The sequence below is a fragment of the Bison bison genome, unplaced genomic scaffold, assembly GCF_000754665.1.
Source record: "Bison bison bison isolate TAMUID 2011002044 unplaced genomic scaffold, Bison_UMD1.0 scf7180017864484, whole genome shotgun sequence".
Taxonomy (NCBI): Eukaryota; Metazoa; Chordata; class Mammalia; order Artiodactyla; family Bovidae; genus Bison; species Bison bison.
In genome coordinates, this window is record NW_011495044.1 from 2,627,363 (window position 1) to 2,643,919 (window position 16,557).

General features: G+C 52.8%; 2 protein-coding genes across 2 annotated transcripts; one reads left to right on the plus strand and one right to left on the minus strand.

Annotated features, from left to right (window-relative positions):
- The first annotated feature begins 2,578 nt into the window (after nt 1-2,578).
- GUCA2A (guanylate cyclase activator 2A (guanylin)) lies at nt 2,579-4,336 on the plus strand. Its single transcript, XM_010862670.1, has 3 exons — nt 2,579-2,658; nt 3,709-3,907; nt 4,272-4,336. The coding sequence occupies exons 1-3, from the start codon at nt 2,584-2,586 to the stop codon at nt 4,334-4,336; spliced, it is 339 nt and encodes a 112-aa protein (XP_010860972.1). The 5' UTR covers nt 2,579-2,583.
- Nucleotides 4,337-8,074: 3,738 nt separating this feature from the next.
- GUCA2B (guanylate cyclase activator 2B (uroguanylin)) lies at nt 8,075-11,329 on the minus strand. Its single transcript, XM_010862671.1, has 3 exons — nt 11,214-11,329; nt 9,907-10,093; nt 8,075-8,190 (listed from the first exon to the last, which is right to left on the minus strand). Exons 1-3 carry the CDS (start codon nt 11,304-11,306, stop codon nt 8,129-8,131), a joined length of 342 nt encoding a protein of 113 aa, XP_010860973.1. The 5' UTR covers nt 11,307-11,329; the 3' UTR covers nt 8,075-8,128.
- Nucleotides 11,330-16,557: the final 5,228 nt, after the last annotated feature.

A 16,557-nucleotide genomic window follows, 5' to 3' on the forward strand; every position in this document is an offset into this window, starting at 1 on the left:
GCGTATGGGAGAAAGAGGCTGCAGGAACCAAAGCCCCCTCCCTTTACCCCTAATCCCATGGTGCCTCAGGAGGGAAAGGACTGAGAACCAAAGGGAACCAGAGACAGGGCTCCTCAGCTCACAGCAGCCTATTCAACCCCATCCTTGATGCTAAACTGAATCCCAGTCCAGCTCCCCATCCAACCCCAGTCACAGACCTGACCCCCACCCACTCCTCCATCTCCGCTGCAGACTCAACTCCAACCTTAACCAAGCACAGAACCTGAACCTCACTCCAGCCAACCTCCATGTCAGGGACAGTCCCTACATCATCCTAGCCGCACCCCCAGTTCTAACCCTGACCCTGACCCTTACCCCATGCCCAAGCTCAGCTCCACCCTGACCCTGACCCAAACTCGAATTCGAGTCCTAACCTGAACTCCTTTCACTCTCTGCTACTTCATCTTGCCCTAAGGTAACTCCAGCCCCAGCTGGAAACCTATGAGTGGTCTTAACCCAGCTTCTACGCTAGCCCAGCTCAAGTCCACCCAACCCCAGTTCCAAAGGCAGCAGCAACCTCAGCTACACTCCTCCTGGTCTGTACCTGTGCTCACCTCCATCCCAGTCACAATAAATTCTACCCTGATTCTAGCCTTACCTTCAACCCAAACTCCATCCTTAACCCTACTGTACCCTGTCTATACCTAACCCTCCACTGGTGTTCACTCCCACCCAGCTCTCAGCTAGCAGAGGCCACCACATGGCTGTTCTGGATACGTAGACTTCAGCACATATACACACCCCTCATACACACTAACACACTTCAGTCCACACACACACCTCTGTGTACATACACACACACACTCTAGAAAAGGAGGGAAGTTTAGTCCGGTTCTGAGGATTAGCCTGAGAGGGCAAGTTAACCAAGTGTTTCTTGCTCCTCCCTGGGGTTGAACCCCTTTGAAGTTCCCTCCAATTTCCCCTTCAGTGTTGACTCTCCCCACCCAGGGATTCCCACCCCTACCTCTTTGTTTGGAGCCTCCTTGGCTTCCAGCCAGATTGGTTTGTAGATTAGAACAAAGCAGCTCCTGGGGCTGCCCTTCCTCTGTGTCCAGGAGGCTCTGCTCAAAAAGAATACAATAAACATGCACTCTGCTGGAGTACAGAGTTCATGGGGGTCAGAGTCTAGAGGGGCAAAGACGCACACCCAAGTAACTCAACTCGACCAGATCCCAGGTAGGGAATGTTATCTGGTTCTGTGAGAACAAAGAGAGGTTATTTAGCTGAGGATGCAGTGGGGGCTACTGGATCTGGGCCTTAACGTTTAAGTAGGAGTTCATCTAGTGATGAGGAAGGAAAAACTTTCCAAGGCAAATGGAACCACATATTCGAAGTCAGAATTGAGCTTGGCAGGAAAGGCCAGGATGGAGGAGATTAGGCTGAGTTAGTTGTGGGAGGGGGAGCAGAAAAAAAAAGGGATGCGGTGGAGGGAGGGGGGAGATGGTGAGAGAAGCAGGGGTCAAGGGAATCAGGAAGGAGGAGAAAAAACACATTTGAGGAAGATATGAACCTGCTGGATGGACAGGGCAGCAGACCCAGCACAGGATGAGAACAGACTGGCTCAGACCAGGAGGCTGATCCCCAGAGGGGCCAAAGGGAACCAGAAGCTGCTGCTACTGTTGACCAAAATAATGATAACTCAGAGGTCTGAACTGTGTGCTTTCTGCGTGCCGGGCATTGAGGTAAGCGTCTTTCTAACCTCATTAATTCTCACTCCCATGAGATATGCATTATCATGTTGGTTCCCAGAGAGAATACAGGGAGCTCTGAAGTTCAGAGATGGAAACAATTTGCCCAAATTCACATACATCGAAATGGGGCAGTAGATGGGGCTTGAACCCAGGCCTACGGATGACAGAGCGGAGTCCTCTCTCAAAGTCACAGTGGTTAAACCTTGTACCCGCCTTGGTTGTGTCATCTCTCAGGACTCGAAGCCCCCTTGAAACCTCCTCCCCCCAGGCTGAATTACTCACATTTCCCCACTTCTACCAGGCCTATTTTACTTCCCTGCTATCCCACACGTGGCATTCTCAGCAAAAAATGGCCTTCTACCCTTGGCCCCTTCTCTAAGAAAATTTTCACCCATTCTCTAAAACCAAGTGCTGGCATAACCTCCTTTGGGAAAACTTCCTGAACTGCCCTGCCCCTGGGCTAGGTGAATGGCCCCTCCATTCCCCTTGCCCACCCACTCCCCTAATAACCCTGCACTTGCCCCTGCCTGGGCCACCCTCTTTAAGGGCTGGGTGCAGTCTGCAGCCCCACCCTGGCACAAGGCCTGGTGGTGAATGAATGCAGAACCCAGTCCAGTCGTGGGTTAAAGTGGGAATCCAGGGAGGGGCTGGGGCTCTGACGCTTCCCTGGACTGATCTCTTATCTGCCAGGGCGGTCTTGAGCCTTATCTGATTAGGATTGAATTGACCAGCAAGCAGCTGAGATGCTCATCAAGACTCCTGAGTTACTCAGTAACCCTGCCCTCTTTAAAAGTCCCAGTGTTTCCCCCTGGCATCCAGAACCAGTCACTCTTCTCTCTTGGGTGCTGCCACCATGAACACCTTCCTGCTGTCCGCCCTGTGCCTCCTTGGAGCCTGGGCCACCCTGACAGGAGGAGTCATCGTGAAGGTAAGTTCTCTGTCCCCACCATTTTCCAGACTGCTCTCTACCTATAGGGTGCAGGGCCTGTCCTCTGATAAAGCAACCCCTCCCTGGGGACTGAGGGTGCGGTATGTCTAAGGCTTGGCTCTGCCCCACGGATCTCCTTCTCAGTCCTGCCTCTCACACCTTTCGTTTTCAAACTCATAGAAAGATCAGGAAGAGAGAAGAGAAACAGTCAGGGAAACGCAGGTGACCAGCCAATTTACAGAGTGCTTGCCATGACCAGGCTCCACTGGGGCCCCAGGATCACTTTGGGAAGAAGAGATTGCTAGCCCCATTTCTTAGAGGTGGGGGGAAATGGAGCCTTAGAGTTTGTAATTTGTCATGGGCACGTGGTTGGGAAGTGAAGGAGCTCAGTTTCATTCCAGACCTTACTTCTCAGCCAAAGCCCTGACCTGGGTCTCAGAAATCACCTGGACACCCTGAAGGTCCTGACGGGAGGGTGTCCCTACTGGTGTGGATGCCAGCTAAAAGGCCAGTCTGGCACTCATTAGGGGCCCCACTCTGGCTCCACAGCCAGGCCCCGGGAGGCCTTTTATTGCTTCTCAAACATCAGCCAGGCACCAGGCTGGAGCTGGGGGCCAGGGGATCAGCCCACACTGCTCTCAGGCAGAGGTGAAGACAACCCGGTACAGCCACGTGGATTCGGGAAGCCTGGATCTGGTCCCAGCTCTGGTCCCCACAGATCAACACCATGGCTCCCACTAGTAGACACCTATTGTGTCCCTGACACTTCGTGTCTGTTTTCTCCATTCCTTATATAACATGCAGAACCTAGGCTCCCGGAGTGTAATGACCTGTTCATGATTCCAAAGCAAAACCAGGATCCAAGCCTAGTGTCTGGCTGTAAAGCTTGAACTCTGACTACCTCATATTGCCCCACGGCGGAGTACCTGGCTCCCATATGCCGCAAACACTGCTCAAGTGCCTCTGGGCCGGGAGAGGGGTCACTTCAGGAGGAGGCAGTCAGGGAGCAGGCTGCAGCCTGGCCTCACACTCCGAACATGTCTCTCTCAGGATGGAGACTTCTCCTTTTCTCTGGAGTCGGTGAAGAAGCTCAAGGACCTCCAGGAGCTCCAGGAGCTCCAGGAGCCTAGGATCCCTAGAAATCCTGGTGGACACATCGCTTCCAACCTTTGTAGCTTGCCTACTTTTCCCGAAGAACTCAAGCCTCTTTGCAAGGAGTCCAATGCCCAGGAGATCCTGGACAGGCTGGGTGAGTAACCCTCTCTCTGAAGAGCCAGGGGCCCATGGATTCCCGGATTTGTAGCTCTTGAAGGAGAGGTGTGTTCTGATTGGTGGGATTCCGAGGACGGGCTCTACTCTGATTGGTGGGTCTGTTAAGCCCTCTGTTGTGCTTCTGGGTTCTTCTGGTCTCAGCTGTAGCAGCTGAGTAGACTCTTCTAATTGGCTGGCTTGAGTGGTACTTGTGTCCTGGTTTGTTGCTGAAAGCCCCGCTGGTCAGAAAGGACAGGCCTCGGTTTCTCCTGGGTGGCGGGTGTCCAAACTCTGGCTCAAGTGAGGGAGGGAGCTTTGGGGAAGGGAAGCTGCGCTCACGGGGCTCCATCTCTCCCGTCCAGGGGCCATCGCGGCGGATCCAAGCACGTGTGAGATCTGTGCCTACGCGGCCTGTGCTGGATGCTAGAACAGATAGTACTCCCTGCCTCCTGTCCCTTCCCCGCAGGGCGCTCCTCCTCCTCACAGCTCAACCTACCCCGAATGCAGGAGTGAGGAGAGAGCAGCCTGAGGGGTGCCCAGCCCCTGCCCCACCGGAGCTGCTGATGCTTCCTAAGATCCATGCCCACCCGCGGCTAATAAACCAGATTCCAGAGCCCTCTCTGTGTTGCGTTCGTTCCTTCTTTTATCCGTCAGTCTACTCATCATCACACTTTAGGGATGCCTACCCTGCCCTCACCAGCTCAGGATTCAGTGTGCTATGTGCAAGTATGCCACTCTTTCTGCCAAGCCAGCACCCCTTTGGGCTGCCTCCTTGCACAGACGCTGAGGGGACTTAAGTCCACCATCCATCAATGGGCAGGTGGAAACTCTGCTTTTCTTTCACCATCCTCGGAGTCATCAAGCCCACTAAACCACAGGAGAGCACCTGAGCTGCTTTGGATGACCAACACAGGCACGGAGGGGCTATGCGGTCAGCCTCTGGCTGGAGAGTGTTCAAGGGGCCTCACAATCTAGCCCCACATTGACCACTTAAGCGCTGCCTCCTGCCTGCCGCTGCCCCCCAGCCCCCGCCCCACCCCCACCTCCTACCCACCCACCCCTCCCCGCCCCGCCCCCAGGGCCCCACACCCCAAGCCATAGTTCTCACCATATCCTTTGTTCCACTTTTCACATTCCTGACCACATCACTCCTGCTCGGGGCCGAGTCCTCACCCCCGTGCCTCCTCTCAGAGGGCAGCCTTTCCTCACCCCTCCAGGAGGAGTCCTTATGCCCCCTCATCCTTGCTGCTCCCTGGGCCTCCCTGTGGATTAATGGCTTCGGAGTCTGGGGAAGTCCCTCTGAGCCCCGGGGCAGGTGAGGCCCGCCACGGGGCTGATCCTGTACACAGGGGGCAGGGCAAGCAACAGCTGCACCGTTTCGGCCCTGTGGTCCTGCTCAGGTCTTCCACATCCTGCGTGATGTTTGGAAAGTCGCTTTCCCACTCTGAGCCTCATCTCCTCCTCTGTAAAACCGGAATTGTAATTGTACTGACTTCCCAGGAGGCGCTAGTGGTAAAGAAACCTCCTGCCAGTGCAGGAGGCATAAGAGAATCGGATTCTATCCCTGGGTCAGGAAGATCCCTTGGAGAAGGAAATGGCAAGCCACTCCAGTATTCTTGCCTGGAGAATCCCATGGACAGAGGAGCCTGGTGGTAACAGTCCATGGAGTTGCAAAAAGCTGGACCTGACTGAAACGACTTAGTGTGCACACACACAGCACACACCCAGAAATAGTGTGTGTGAATGTGTGTGTAATGCAAGAAAAGTTCAGATGCAAACAGAATGCAATAAGTGGTCAAAACAACAAAACAAAATACAAACAACAGAGAACGGTAGAGGGAATGAGGGAAAAGGAGGCAACCAGGGTCCTTCTTAGGGAAGGAAGAAGTGCCCGGGGTGATTCTGGCAGGATTCCCTGGGCTTCAGGAATCAGAGGGTGAGGCATCTTCAGGGCAGAGGTCAGTAAGGCTCTGTGAATGGGGAGAGAAGGCAGGGCGTTTGCATTGGCCCTTGGAGTTTGCGCTGGGATGGATGTAATTTCAAAATCAGTGTGAAGGGAGAGAGGCAGAAGGCATTTCAGAAAATGGATGGGGTTTAATGCAGACACAGAATCAGGAAGGTCCATGGCACTGGCATGGTTCAGCCTGGATGATGTAGAGCCCAGGAGATGCACAGGGCTGGGTTTGAGCCTGATCTTGTCATTGATAGGCTCCGTACCCTTCTCTGAGACTTGGTTTCCTCATCTGAGAATGGAGATGATAACAGATCCCTCCTCCCAAGGTTGCAGGGGCACTTGATGAGAATGGTGGTGGGGCAGAAACACTTAATGCTCCCACTCTGAAGCCACACTCCGTCAATTCAGGCATCGCCCGTTACCAGTTGTGTGAATTTTGGCAGGTTAGTTAACCTATTCATCCCTCAGTTTCCTCATCTGTAAAATGGGAATGACAAGAATCCCTACTTCGTAGGGTTGAGTGAAGATTAAAATGGGTAATAGAGGAAAGGCTTTTAGAGGTCCCTGGGGGCCCATGTGAGCACTTTGCTGACGCTGTTATTATTTCTGTGCAGATGGCTCCACCATGTGCCTCGCATATAGTAGGTGCTCACTCAGTGGCAGTTGCCTTTACTGCCTCCTCCCCTGGCAGGTGGGAGACGAGGCCAGATGGTGCTGGGCTCAGGTTAGATATGAGAGATGGTACTGGGGAGCCTCAGAAGGGTAAGGGGCACTGTCGGAGCAGTGCTATGGTGTACGTCTGGCATGGTGGGCATAGAGAGCCTGCAGGGTGCCGGGCAGGGAGGAATCTCTGGGCTGGCAGGGGTTGTAGGAGTTGGGAGGCAGTGATGACAGAGGAAGGAGAGGAGCCCAGAGAGATGTAGGAGGCCTTGCAAAGGCCCCCAGGCCCCTGTGAGGGGAGCAGAGGAAGGAGCCAGAGTGGCCACTGGCCTCAGGCAGCTAGTCTGGAGGGATTCACCATGGCCATGGCCCTGGGATCTGTGTTCAGAGGGCACAACTCAAGGGTTTTCTCCTCTCTGGTTACCTGGGACAGAGGCCGAGGAGGAAGCCACTCTGGGAAGCCCTTCTTCCAGGAATCCCCAGCCTCAAGAAGAGCTCGGAAGGCCCTTGGAGGAAGGCGGTGGCTGCAGGGCATCCTCCCTTGGGTGTCCTCAGCTGTGGCCAGGGCCTGGGGTCACAGGGAGGCAGTAACATGGCAGTTCAGAGCAGAGACCCTGGCCCAGACTTCCTGGAAGAAGCCTGCTTTGCCATTGTGCTGAGCCTGTGATGCCGGGCTCACTAGCCCTCTCTGTACCTGGGTCCCTCACTTGTAAAGTGGATGTGATAATAATGAAGTATCTGCTGCACTGGACTGTTGTGAGAACTCAGTGAGTTAATATCTGCAGAGAGTTCAGAGCAGTGCCTAGGGTGTAGCAGATGCTCCGGAGATGCTGGGATCATTAATATTCCTCGGGGCCACCAGGGTGAAGAGAGGGAAGGAAGGCCTCCCACCTGGAGCTGGCCAGATGGTCCTGGGGAGCCCAGGAAGGGGGACAAGGGTGCACTAAGGCAGAGGGGGTTGGGGGGCATGGGCAGAATCAGCCCAGAAGGTGCACTGAGTGGCTCTTCTCTCCACCTGTCCCACCCCACTCCCACCTTCAGGAGAGAGCCCCGTTCCTCCTCCCATTCTCTCCTCTTCTCCCCTCATCGTCCCCCAACTCCATCAGGAGCACAGAAGCTCTGGCTCTGTAGCTGGGCCAGGCCCTGAGCTTAGCTTGGGGGTCAGATGGGTCTGGGTGCTCTGTGCCTTCCCAACTCTGTGATCCCAGGCGACTCATTTCCATTCACAGCCTCACTCTTCCGATATGAAACAGAGCTTAATGAATCAACTCCACAGACAAGGAAACCAGGAAAATGCCTAACTCAGGGGTTAGGGAAGCTAACCTAGGGAAGTTCTGCTCAAGCCTCCTGGGGATGAACAAATGGACGCCTGCCTCCGAGTGTAGGTGGAGAATCTTTATTCAGCAGCAGGGCTGCTCCAGGAACCAAACTCTTCTCCGACTGTGGTTCCAATTGCTTTGCACCAGATCCAGCTGTCGGGCCCTGGAGGAAAGGGGATGACTGTGGTGGTGGGGACCCCCAGAGCCTGGATGGGAGTGGAGGCTCTGAAGGCAGCGGACTGGTGGGGGCAAGGTTCCTGGGTGAGTTCAGGGCACCCAGGCCATCTCAGCTGCAGCCGGTACAGGCAACATTCACACACAGCTCACAGTCGTCGTTAGCGATGGTCCCTGGGTGGAGGAAAACACTTGTCAGCTGAACCTGAAACATCTGTGGTCCAGAGAGTCACTGACCAGGCAGCCAGAGAAGGCCTGCCTCTGAGAGGGTCTGAGGGAGGGGCCTGGTATTTTTGTCACAGGTTGAGAGCAAGAAAGTTTAAAAGCAGAGTGAGAGGCTTGGGCTCAAGTCCCATGTCCTGTCCTCCTAGCAGTGTCTGGGCGAGTCACTCAAACCCTGCCTGAGTTTTCCTGCCTGCTCAACAGACAGTATCAGCCTGGCCAAGGGGTAGTGAGGATAGCAGGCAGGCAAAGGGATTGACCCAGGGCCTGGTACTTAGTAAGTGCTCAGTAAATCCTGGCTACTAGAGATGATCATACTAAGTGAAGTAAGTCAGGCTTCCCTGGTCGCTTAGAGGTAAAGAATCCCCCTGCCAATGCAGGAGATAAATGCTCAATCCCTGGGTTGGGAAGATCCTCTGGAGAAGGAAATGGTAACCTAATCCAGTATTCTTGCCTGGGAAACCCCATGGACAGAGGACCCTGGTGGGTTACAGTCCATGGGGTCACAAAGTGTTGGACAGGACTAAGGGACTAAGCAACGGAACAACACCCATCAGACAAAGACTATCACCACAGAACACCACTTCTATGTGGAATCTAATTTTAAAAAATGATACAAATGAACTTATTCACAAAACAGAAACAGACTTACAGATACCCAAAACAAACTTATAGTTACCAAAGGGGGAATGAGGTGGGAGGGATAAATCAGGAGCTTGGGATGAGCGTATACACACTAGTATACATGCATGCGTGCTCAGTCACTTCAGTCGTGTCCGACTCTGTGACCCCATGGACTGTAGGCCAACAGCCCCTCTGTCCATGGGATTCTCTAGGCAAGAATACTGGAGTGTGTTGCCATGCCCTCCTCCAGGGCATCTTCCCCACTCAGGGATTGAACCCATGTCCCCTGTGTCTCCTGCACTGCAGATGGATTCTTTGCCCCTGAGCACCACTATATATAGGACAGATAACCAACCAGGACCTGCTGTACAGCATAAGGAACTTTACTCAATATTCTGTGATAACCGATATCAGAATCTATAGGTTATAGATTAACCTATATAGATATAGGTTATAAATTAAGGTTACAGAGAAAAGAATCTGGAAAAGCAAGAGTGAATAGATGTATATGTATAACTGAATCGTTTTGTTGTATACCCAAAGCCAATACAACATTCTAAATCAATGATACTCCAATAAAATCGAAAGGAAAAAAAAAAAAGTGCTAGCCAGTTCCTGCATTCTCCTGATCAGCTGTTTCATCCCGCACATTTCAGCTTAGATGTCACCCCCTCTTGGAAGCCTTTCAGATTCCCTTTCACGTCCCCAGACATGAGCCATCTCTCTCCTGTGTCCCCGCTGTGCCTCCCTGGTCGCCCCATGTATTGCAGTGATTTTTATGGATCCTTTTCCAGTGTCCCTTCCCCCCACCTGTTAAGTCTTGGAGGAGGGCTGATTATCCCAGCCAGGTTGCTAGGGACTGAAGGGGCTCCTTGAATGGCTGATTTCAGGGCCCTAGCCGGGAAGGGCAGGGGCTGAGTTTCTTGAATCTCCCTATTCTCAGCCACTAGGTGCTTAACAGAAACCTCATGAGGTAGAGGACCTGGGGTGCAGGGAGGCGAGAACATGAGGGTCAGGTGGCTCCTTGGGGGAGGGGGGACTCACTCAAGGCCTGGAAGATGCTAGCTACATCCTTAGAGGCACAGATGGGCCGGAGGTCCAGCGGCAGGGCCGGGTGATGGCACACAGAGGGCTGGGGACTCTGGTCTTGCAGGCCGGGGCTGGGCACCCATTGACCCACCAGGTCATTCAGCTGCTTCACCGATTCCAGCTGGACCTGGAAGCCTTGGTACTGGAGGAGGAAGGAGACCTCAGGCATCACAGCCTGAGCAGGGAAGGGGGCAGGGTGCTGCCAGAAGACCAGGGAGCATCCCTGTTCTCATGGAGTTGAAAAGTTGAGGCGTGGAAGACCACCTGGCAGGTGGGAGGTGCTGCCTGACACTTCACATCCCCCTGTGCCACAGGCGAACTGGGAGATAAGGTTGAGCAAGGCTGTGATCATGGCGGTTCAAGGCATGGGCTTTGGAGACGGGGCTGGGGGGACTTTGATTCAAATTCCACCGGCTGCCCGTCTCTTCCCCACTCTGAACCTCATCTGACAGAGACAGTCACACTCCACTCCTCCCAGGTGCCTGGTACCCAGGCACTACCACCCCCCCACCCCTGTAACTGCGTGATTGCCCCTGAACCAACATGGAAAAATGATGGCAATGCCTAGTCCAGCTGGTTGGCTCCAAGGCCAAGGCTGCAGGGGGAAGCTGACACACCCCACCTCAGAATTTCCTTATTCCTTCCCCAGGATGCCCAGTCGAATGTGCTACCCAGGAGCCCAGTGGCAGCTTGCCACAGTGCAGGCAGGCCCTGCCTCCATCGATGGACTCCTTTTAGCCTCACAGCTGCCCTGCGAGGAGACCTGCACCCCCTGCTGTCTTCTCCTGGGGCCTTTCTGTATGCTGGGACTTTCTCTTCCTGGAGCAGTCCCGGTCCCTGTGCCTAGATCCCTCCTGCTCATCCTGCAATGTCAGCTCAAGTTAACTCTCTGAGCAAACTTCTCTGGTGGCCATCATCCCCTCTCCACCCACACGTGGGAGGATACACAGAGTCGTGGGAGCATTAAAGAAGTCTCCCTCCGCTTCTGGGCTCTTCAAGGGCAGGCACTATGTCTGATTCCCCATCTGACCTCTGACCGGGATGGGCTCTTGAGGAGAGCAACGCAGAATGACCATATTTATTGTTATCATTACTGTCATCGCTGTCATTGGCATTCTAGCTGCTTCCACCCACCTGCTCTTTTGGCCCCTGTGGTGTGATTGGGTGTTGGGCTGAGCCCTGGGTCCTGGACTGTCCTTAGTGAGTTTCCCAGCATTCCCTCTCCATCCCAGCCTCTCGCTGTGGGGACCTTCAGGACAAACCTGGATGTAGACTGACTGTGTGCCCTGCAGCAGCATGAGGAAGACCAGGGCAACCGCACACAGCAGGTACCCTGACACCGCCCTGCTGGCCATCTCGCTCTCTCTGTGTCCCGCCGCCGTCCACCTGGCTCCCACCTGCTTCCTCATCTGGCAGCTTTTTATAGGCTGGCCTCCAGCACCCTGGTCACTCATTAACTGGCCAGTGAGGGCGGGGTTGACAGCTGGCTGGCACCCTGACAAGCCCAGGGCCCACTCCCAGGATGGGGGTTGGGGCTGATGGGGGTAGAGAGGCCCAGAGAACACAGGAGCATGATGCTGGGTTAAGCGCCTGCCTTGTGTGCAAGACGTTTTGCAGGTGGAGTGAGGGGAGACCGTTTCATAGCCAGGGAGAGCGAGGCTCCAGAGGTAGAGCACCTGGTCTCAGGTAACAGGGCCAGTCGATAGTAGAGTGGGGACTCAGGCATCTGCCCCAGTTGAGCCTAGGGTTTTTCCTCAGGTCAAAAGGTGCAGGCAGACAGGTGGGCAGACATCAGGCTGACCTCAGGGTTCTCCATCCCTAGATCTTGTGTCTCTCATCTCCTCTCCCCAGTTTTATTGAAGGACCATCCTTGTGATCAGTGCCTGCCCAGCCCCTCATCCTGCCTCTGCTGGCCATCTCCCAAGTGATGGGTACACCCGGGCCCGGTATCATCCATCTCACCAGTCGATGCCTTTTAGAAGCCGAAGTCCTAACCTGGCCTGGAGGAAAGAGCACCTGCTTTGGGAACAGATTGACCAGGGTTCAAATCCTGATCCTGCTGCAGCCGAGTGATCTTGTCAAGTCGCATCAACTCTAACTGAGCTTAGTTTCCTCTTCCATCACAGGGGCATTGTGACAGGACCCACCACATGAGGCTGCTATGAGAGTGATGAGGCTGGCTCCTCCTGAGCTCGTCCTTGTCTGGGGGTAACGCATGCCACTGAAGGTCCCTTGATCTCACAGCTGCCATTCGAGGCAATGTGTGACCTACCATCTCCGTGATGGAAGGTTGGGTCAAAGTCCGCAAGGGCGTCATCACCACCGCCAGCCAGGACAGCTGTCAACAGTGCCCATCCCATGGCTCTGCCCTGCCAGGCACGGAGCCTGGCATGCAGGAGGTACTCCATGCTTAACGTTGAACTGAAGCCCAGATAGCCCATCTGGGTATTCCGGGCCCACTCTCCAATTTGTGGCTAAAATCTGATGTCACTGTGTTTCCTAAGGCTGATCCTTTTTGCAAAAGCTTAATCCCATCTCATGCTTTCAGGGCTGCTCCCCACCGGTCTGCATGCTCATCCCCTTCTTTCTTATCTTGGGATGAAATGGAAAAAGTTTGAGTGAACTTTGGTATTCCCATTGTCTTGCTTTGAATCCAGACTTTGGCCTACTCTTCTGAGTACAAAGAATTTGATAGACTCTTACATGACTTCTTATCTGTAAACCGAAATAACCGTCAGAAACAACAACTCTCTTCTCAAACACGCAGGCACCATGCTGTTCTATGAGCAGAATCCCCTTCAATCTGTTGCAACAGGTATCACTGTTGTCTTTCTTTTACAAATGAAGTTCATTTTACAAGCCCAGCGAGTTCAAGCATGTGGTGTGTGCAGCACGTTTTCTCTCTGGAATTCTTGTCTCTGCTCAGCTTATGGGAGAAAAAAGGAACATGGGCCTTGGAGATAAGGAGATCCATGTTCAAACCCAGACCCCAGCACTTCTGAACTGTGTGACCTTGGGCAGCTTCTCCAAGTCTTCATCAGTAAGTGGAGGGAATAATGGACCACCTCCCAGTGGCTATTGGGAGGAAAACCTGGACAGTCCCATCCCAAAGGAGCCCATGACTCTCCCTTTCCCCAGAACGTGCATGGCCCTTGGGGCCCACATTGTGAGTCGTGGTCTCCCCGCCTGCCTCTCCTTCCCCATGGCGGCCTCCCTGATAGGCCCCACCTTTGAAGCTGCAGCTGCAACACTTCCGATCTTCGAATCCCCCGTCCCCGCTCTCTCCATCAGGCAAGCTCAGCCTCCCTGGCCTGGCCCCAAGAGACAAGGGCCAGCCTGTAGTGTTTAGAGGATCCTGTGTCTGTGGCCTTCTTCCCCTCTCTGTCTTCCCCCTCTGCCAGCCAGGGACGTGCCATTCTTTCCCTGGGAACAAGGTGCAACTTCCCCATCTGCCTAGCCTGACTCAGATTCATATTTCAACCCTGTTCTTCCTAATCTCTTCACCAATCCATCATGCCACAGACGCACACCCCTGCCACTGCCCCCATCAGCCGGCATGTGTTGACATTTCTCAGGGCACTGCCTTCTTGAGGGACATGGGAAGTGACTGTCGGGCCAGCCTGGACTCCGGTCCCTGTGTGGAAGCCTCGGACGTGGAGACAAAGTGAGAAACAGTTTGCCTCTGTGTGTTTTGGGGCTGCTCCTCTCTCCACAATGGATCCCCTGCCCAGTGCCCACTGCCACAGTCCTCCATGCCCCCAAACTGACCGTTTCCCAGCAGCATTTGTCACAGCTGACCACGCCATCACTCTTGGAATAAAGCATCTTCTTGACTTGGCTTCTAGGACACATGCTGTTCACTTTTTCTACCAGTTTCATTGGCCCATTCTCAGTTTCCTTGGCTGTTTCTTTCTTCTCTTCTTGACCTCTAGAGCTTAGAATCCCTAGGGGCTCCAGAGCTCAGTCCTTGGATTACTGTCCTCTGTCTATAATCACCCCCTTGGGGATCTTCTCCAATCTTAAGGACTTGAATGCCATAAATACCCTAGCCTGACCTCTCCCCTCGGCTCCAGACTCATTTATCTATCTCCTCAGCATCTCCCAGAACAGGTGTGGGTACTATCATTCATCAAGTTGCTCAGGTCAAAAGTCTCGGGGTCATCCTTGATGCCTGTCTTTGTTTTAACTGCCAAATTCAACTCATTAACCAATCCAGTTTATTCTACCTTTGAAATGTTTCTGGACCCCAACATGTCTCACCATCTCCATTGCAAATGCCAAGGTGAAAACGATCATCATTGCTCCTTGGTCTCATGGATTATTGCAAGTGCTTTGTATTAGAATTCTCCAGAGAAACAGAACTGATTCTGTTAAATATTTATATATATTCTCTTCTCTCTTCTTATCTGTCTTCTATTTCTGCTTAGTTGTTCCATCGTGCCTGACTCTCTTGCGACCCCATGGACTGTAGCCTTCCAGGCTACTCTGTGCATTGGATTTTCCAAGCAAGAATGGTGGAGTGGGTTGCCATTTCCTTCTCCATCTTCTGTCTCTACCTGTCTAGATTTTATTTACTTTGAACAATTTTTACTGGAGAATGGTTGATTTGCAATGTTGTGTTGGTTTCAGGTGTACAACAAAATGAGTCAGTTGTACATATACATGTATCTACCCTTTTTTAGATTCTTTCCCCATAAAAGTTATTACAGAGTATTGAATAGAGTTAACCTGTACTATACGGGCTTCCTTGATGGCTCATCTGGTAAAGAATCTGCCTGCAGTGTGGGAGACCTGGGTTCAATCCCTGGGTTGGGAAGATCCCCTGGAGAAGGGGATGGCAACCCACTCCAGTATTCTTGCCTGAGAAATCCCACAGACATAAGGGCCTGGTGGGCTACAGTCCATGGGGTTGCAAAGAGTCAGAAACAGCTTTGCTACTAAACAGCAACAACAATGTGTATATGTCACTTTCAATTTCCCAGTTTATACCTCCCTCCCTCTTACCCCCTGGTAACCATAAATCTGTTTTCTACTCCTGCAACTGTTTCTGTTTTGTAGGTAAACTGTGTAGATTTGTTTTAAAAGATTGGCTCGATTTGCCAGCTGAGGGTGGCAAGTTTGAAATCCATAGGGCCAGTTGGCAGCTGGAAATGTAGATGCAGTCGTGTGTCTGAATTTTGAAGGTCAAGCCAGCAGGTGGGAAATTCAGGCAGGGTTTCCAGGTTGCAATCTTGAGGCAGGATTCCTTCTTCTTTTTCGGGAAATCTCAGTCTTTCTAAGGCCTTCAGCTGATTGGATGCAGCCCACACACATTATTCACTTGAACTCTACTGACTGTAAACATGAATCACATCTGACAAAAATATCTTCACAACAACATCTAGACTCATGGTTGATCAAACATCTGGGCACCACAACCTGGCCGAGAGCTTTCCAAACAGATCTCTTTCCTGTCTTCAGGCCTCCTTGCAGCAGCCGCCGCAGTGATCCTGTTGAAATCTAAGACCATGTCTCTCCCGGGCTTGTTGAGCACACTAATGATTTTCCACTTTACTCAAGGTAAAATTCAAAGGCTTCCACTGGCCCTGAAGGTCCCTTTGGCCCCCTTCATATCTCTGAACTCATTGCAAAATTCTGCACTTCACCCTCTTGGTTCCAGCCACACCAGCTTCCTTGTTGTCACCCAAACATGTTAAAGGTAGCTTACCTTGGAAGTCTGCTCTTCACTCACGAACTTATATGGCTCTCCTGTCACTTCCTCCACGTCTGCTTAAATGCCACTTCCCCAAAGAGATCCCTCCTGACCATCCTACCTCAGAAAGCCTCCGCATCACTCTGGTCCCCTTACTTTTTTGTAGCACCTGTCATATATGAGCATTTCATTTCTTACATTTCTCTTGCCACTAGAAAGGAATTTGTCTGTTTTCCGCAAACAATACCTGGCACATGAAAGTGAAAGTGAAAGTCGCTCAGTCGTGTCTGACTCTTTGCGACCCCATACAGTCCATGGAGTTCTCCAGGCCAGAATACTGGAGTGGGTGGCCGTTCCCTTCTCCAGGGGATCTTCTCAGCCCAGGGATCGAACCTGGGTCTCCCACATTGCAGGCAGATTCTTTACCAGCTGAGCCACAAGGGAAGCCCAAGAATACTGGAGTGGGTAGCTTATCCCTTCTCCAGAGGATCTTCCAGACTCAGGAATTGAATCGGGGTCTCCTGCATTGCAGGCGGATTCTTTACCAGCTGAGCAGGGAAGTCTATAATTGGCACATATCTGGCACATAATTGGTGCTTCAGATCAGATCAGATCAGTCGCTTAGTCATGTCCGACTATTTGCAACCCCATGAATCGCAGCACGCCAGGCCTCCCTGTCCATCACTAACTCCTGGAGTTCACTGAGACTCACATCCATCAAGTCAGTGATGCCATCCAGCCATCTCATCCTCTGTCGTCCCCTTCTCCTCTTGCCCCCAATCCCTCCCAGCATCAGAGTCTTTTCCAATGAGTCAACTCTTCGCATGAGGTGGACAAAGTACTGGAGTTTCAGCTTTAGCATCATTCCTTCCAAAGAAATCCCAGGGCTGATCTCCTTCACAATGGACTGGTTG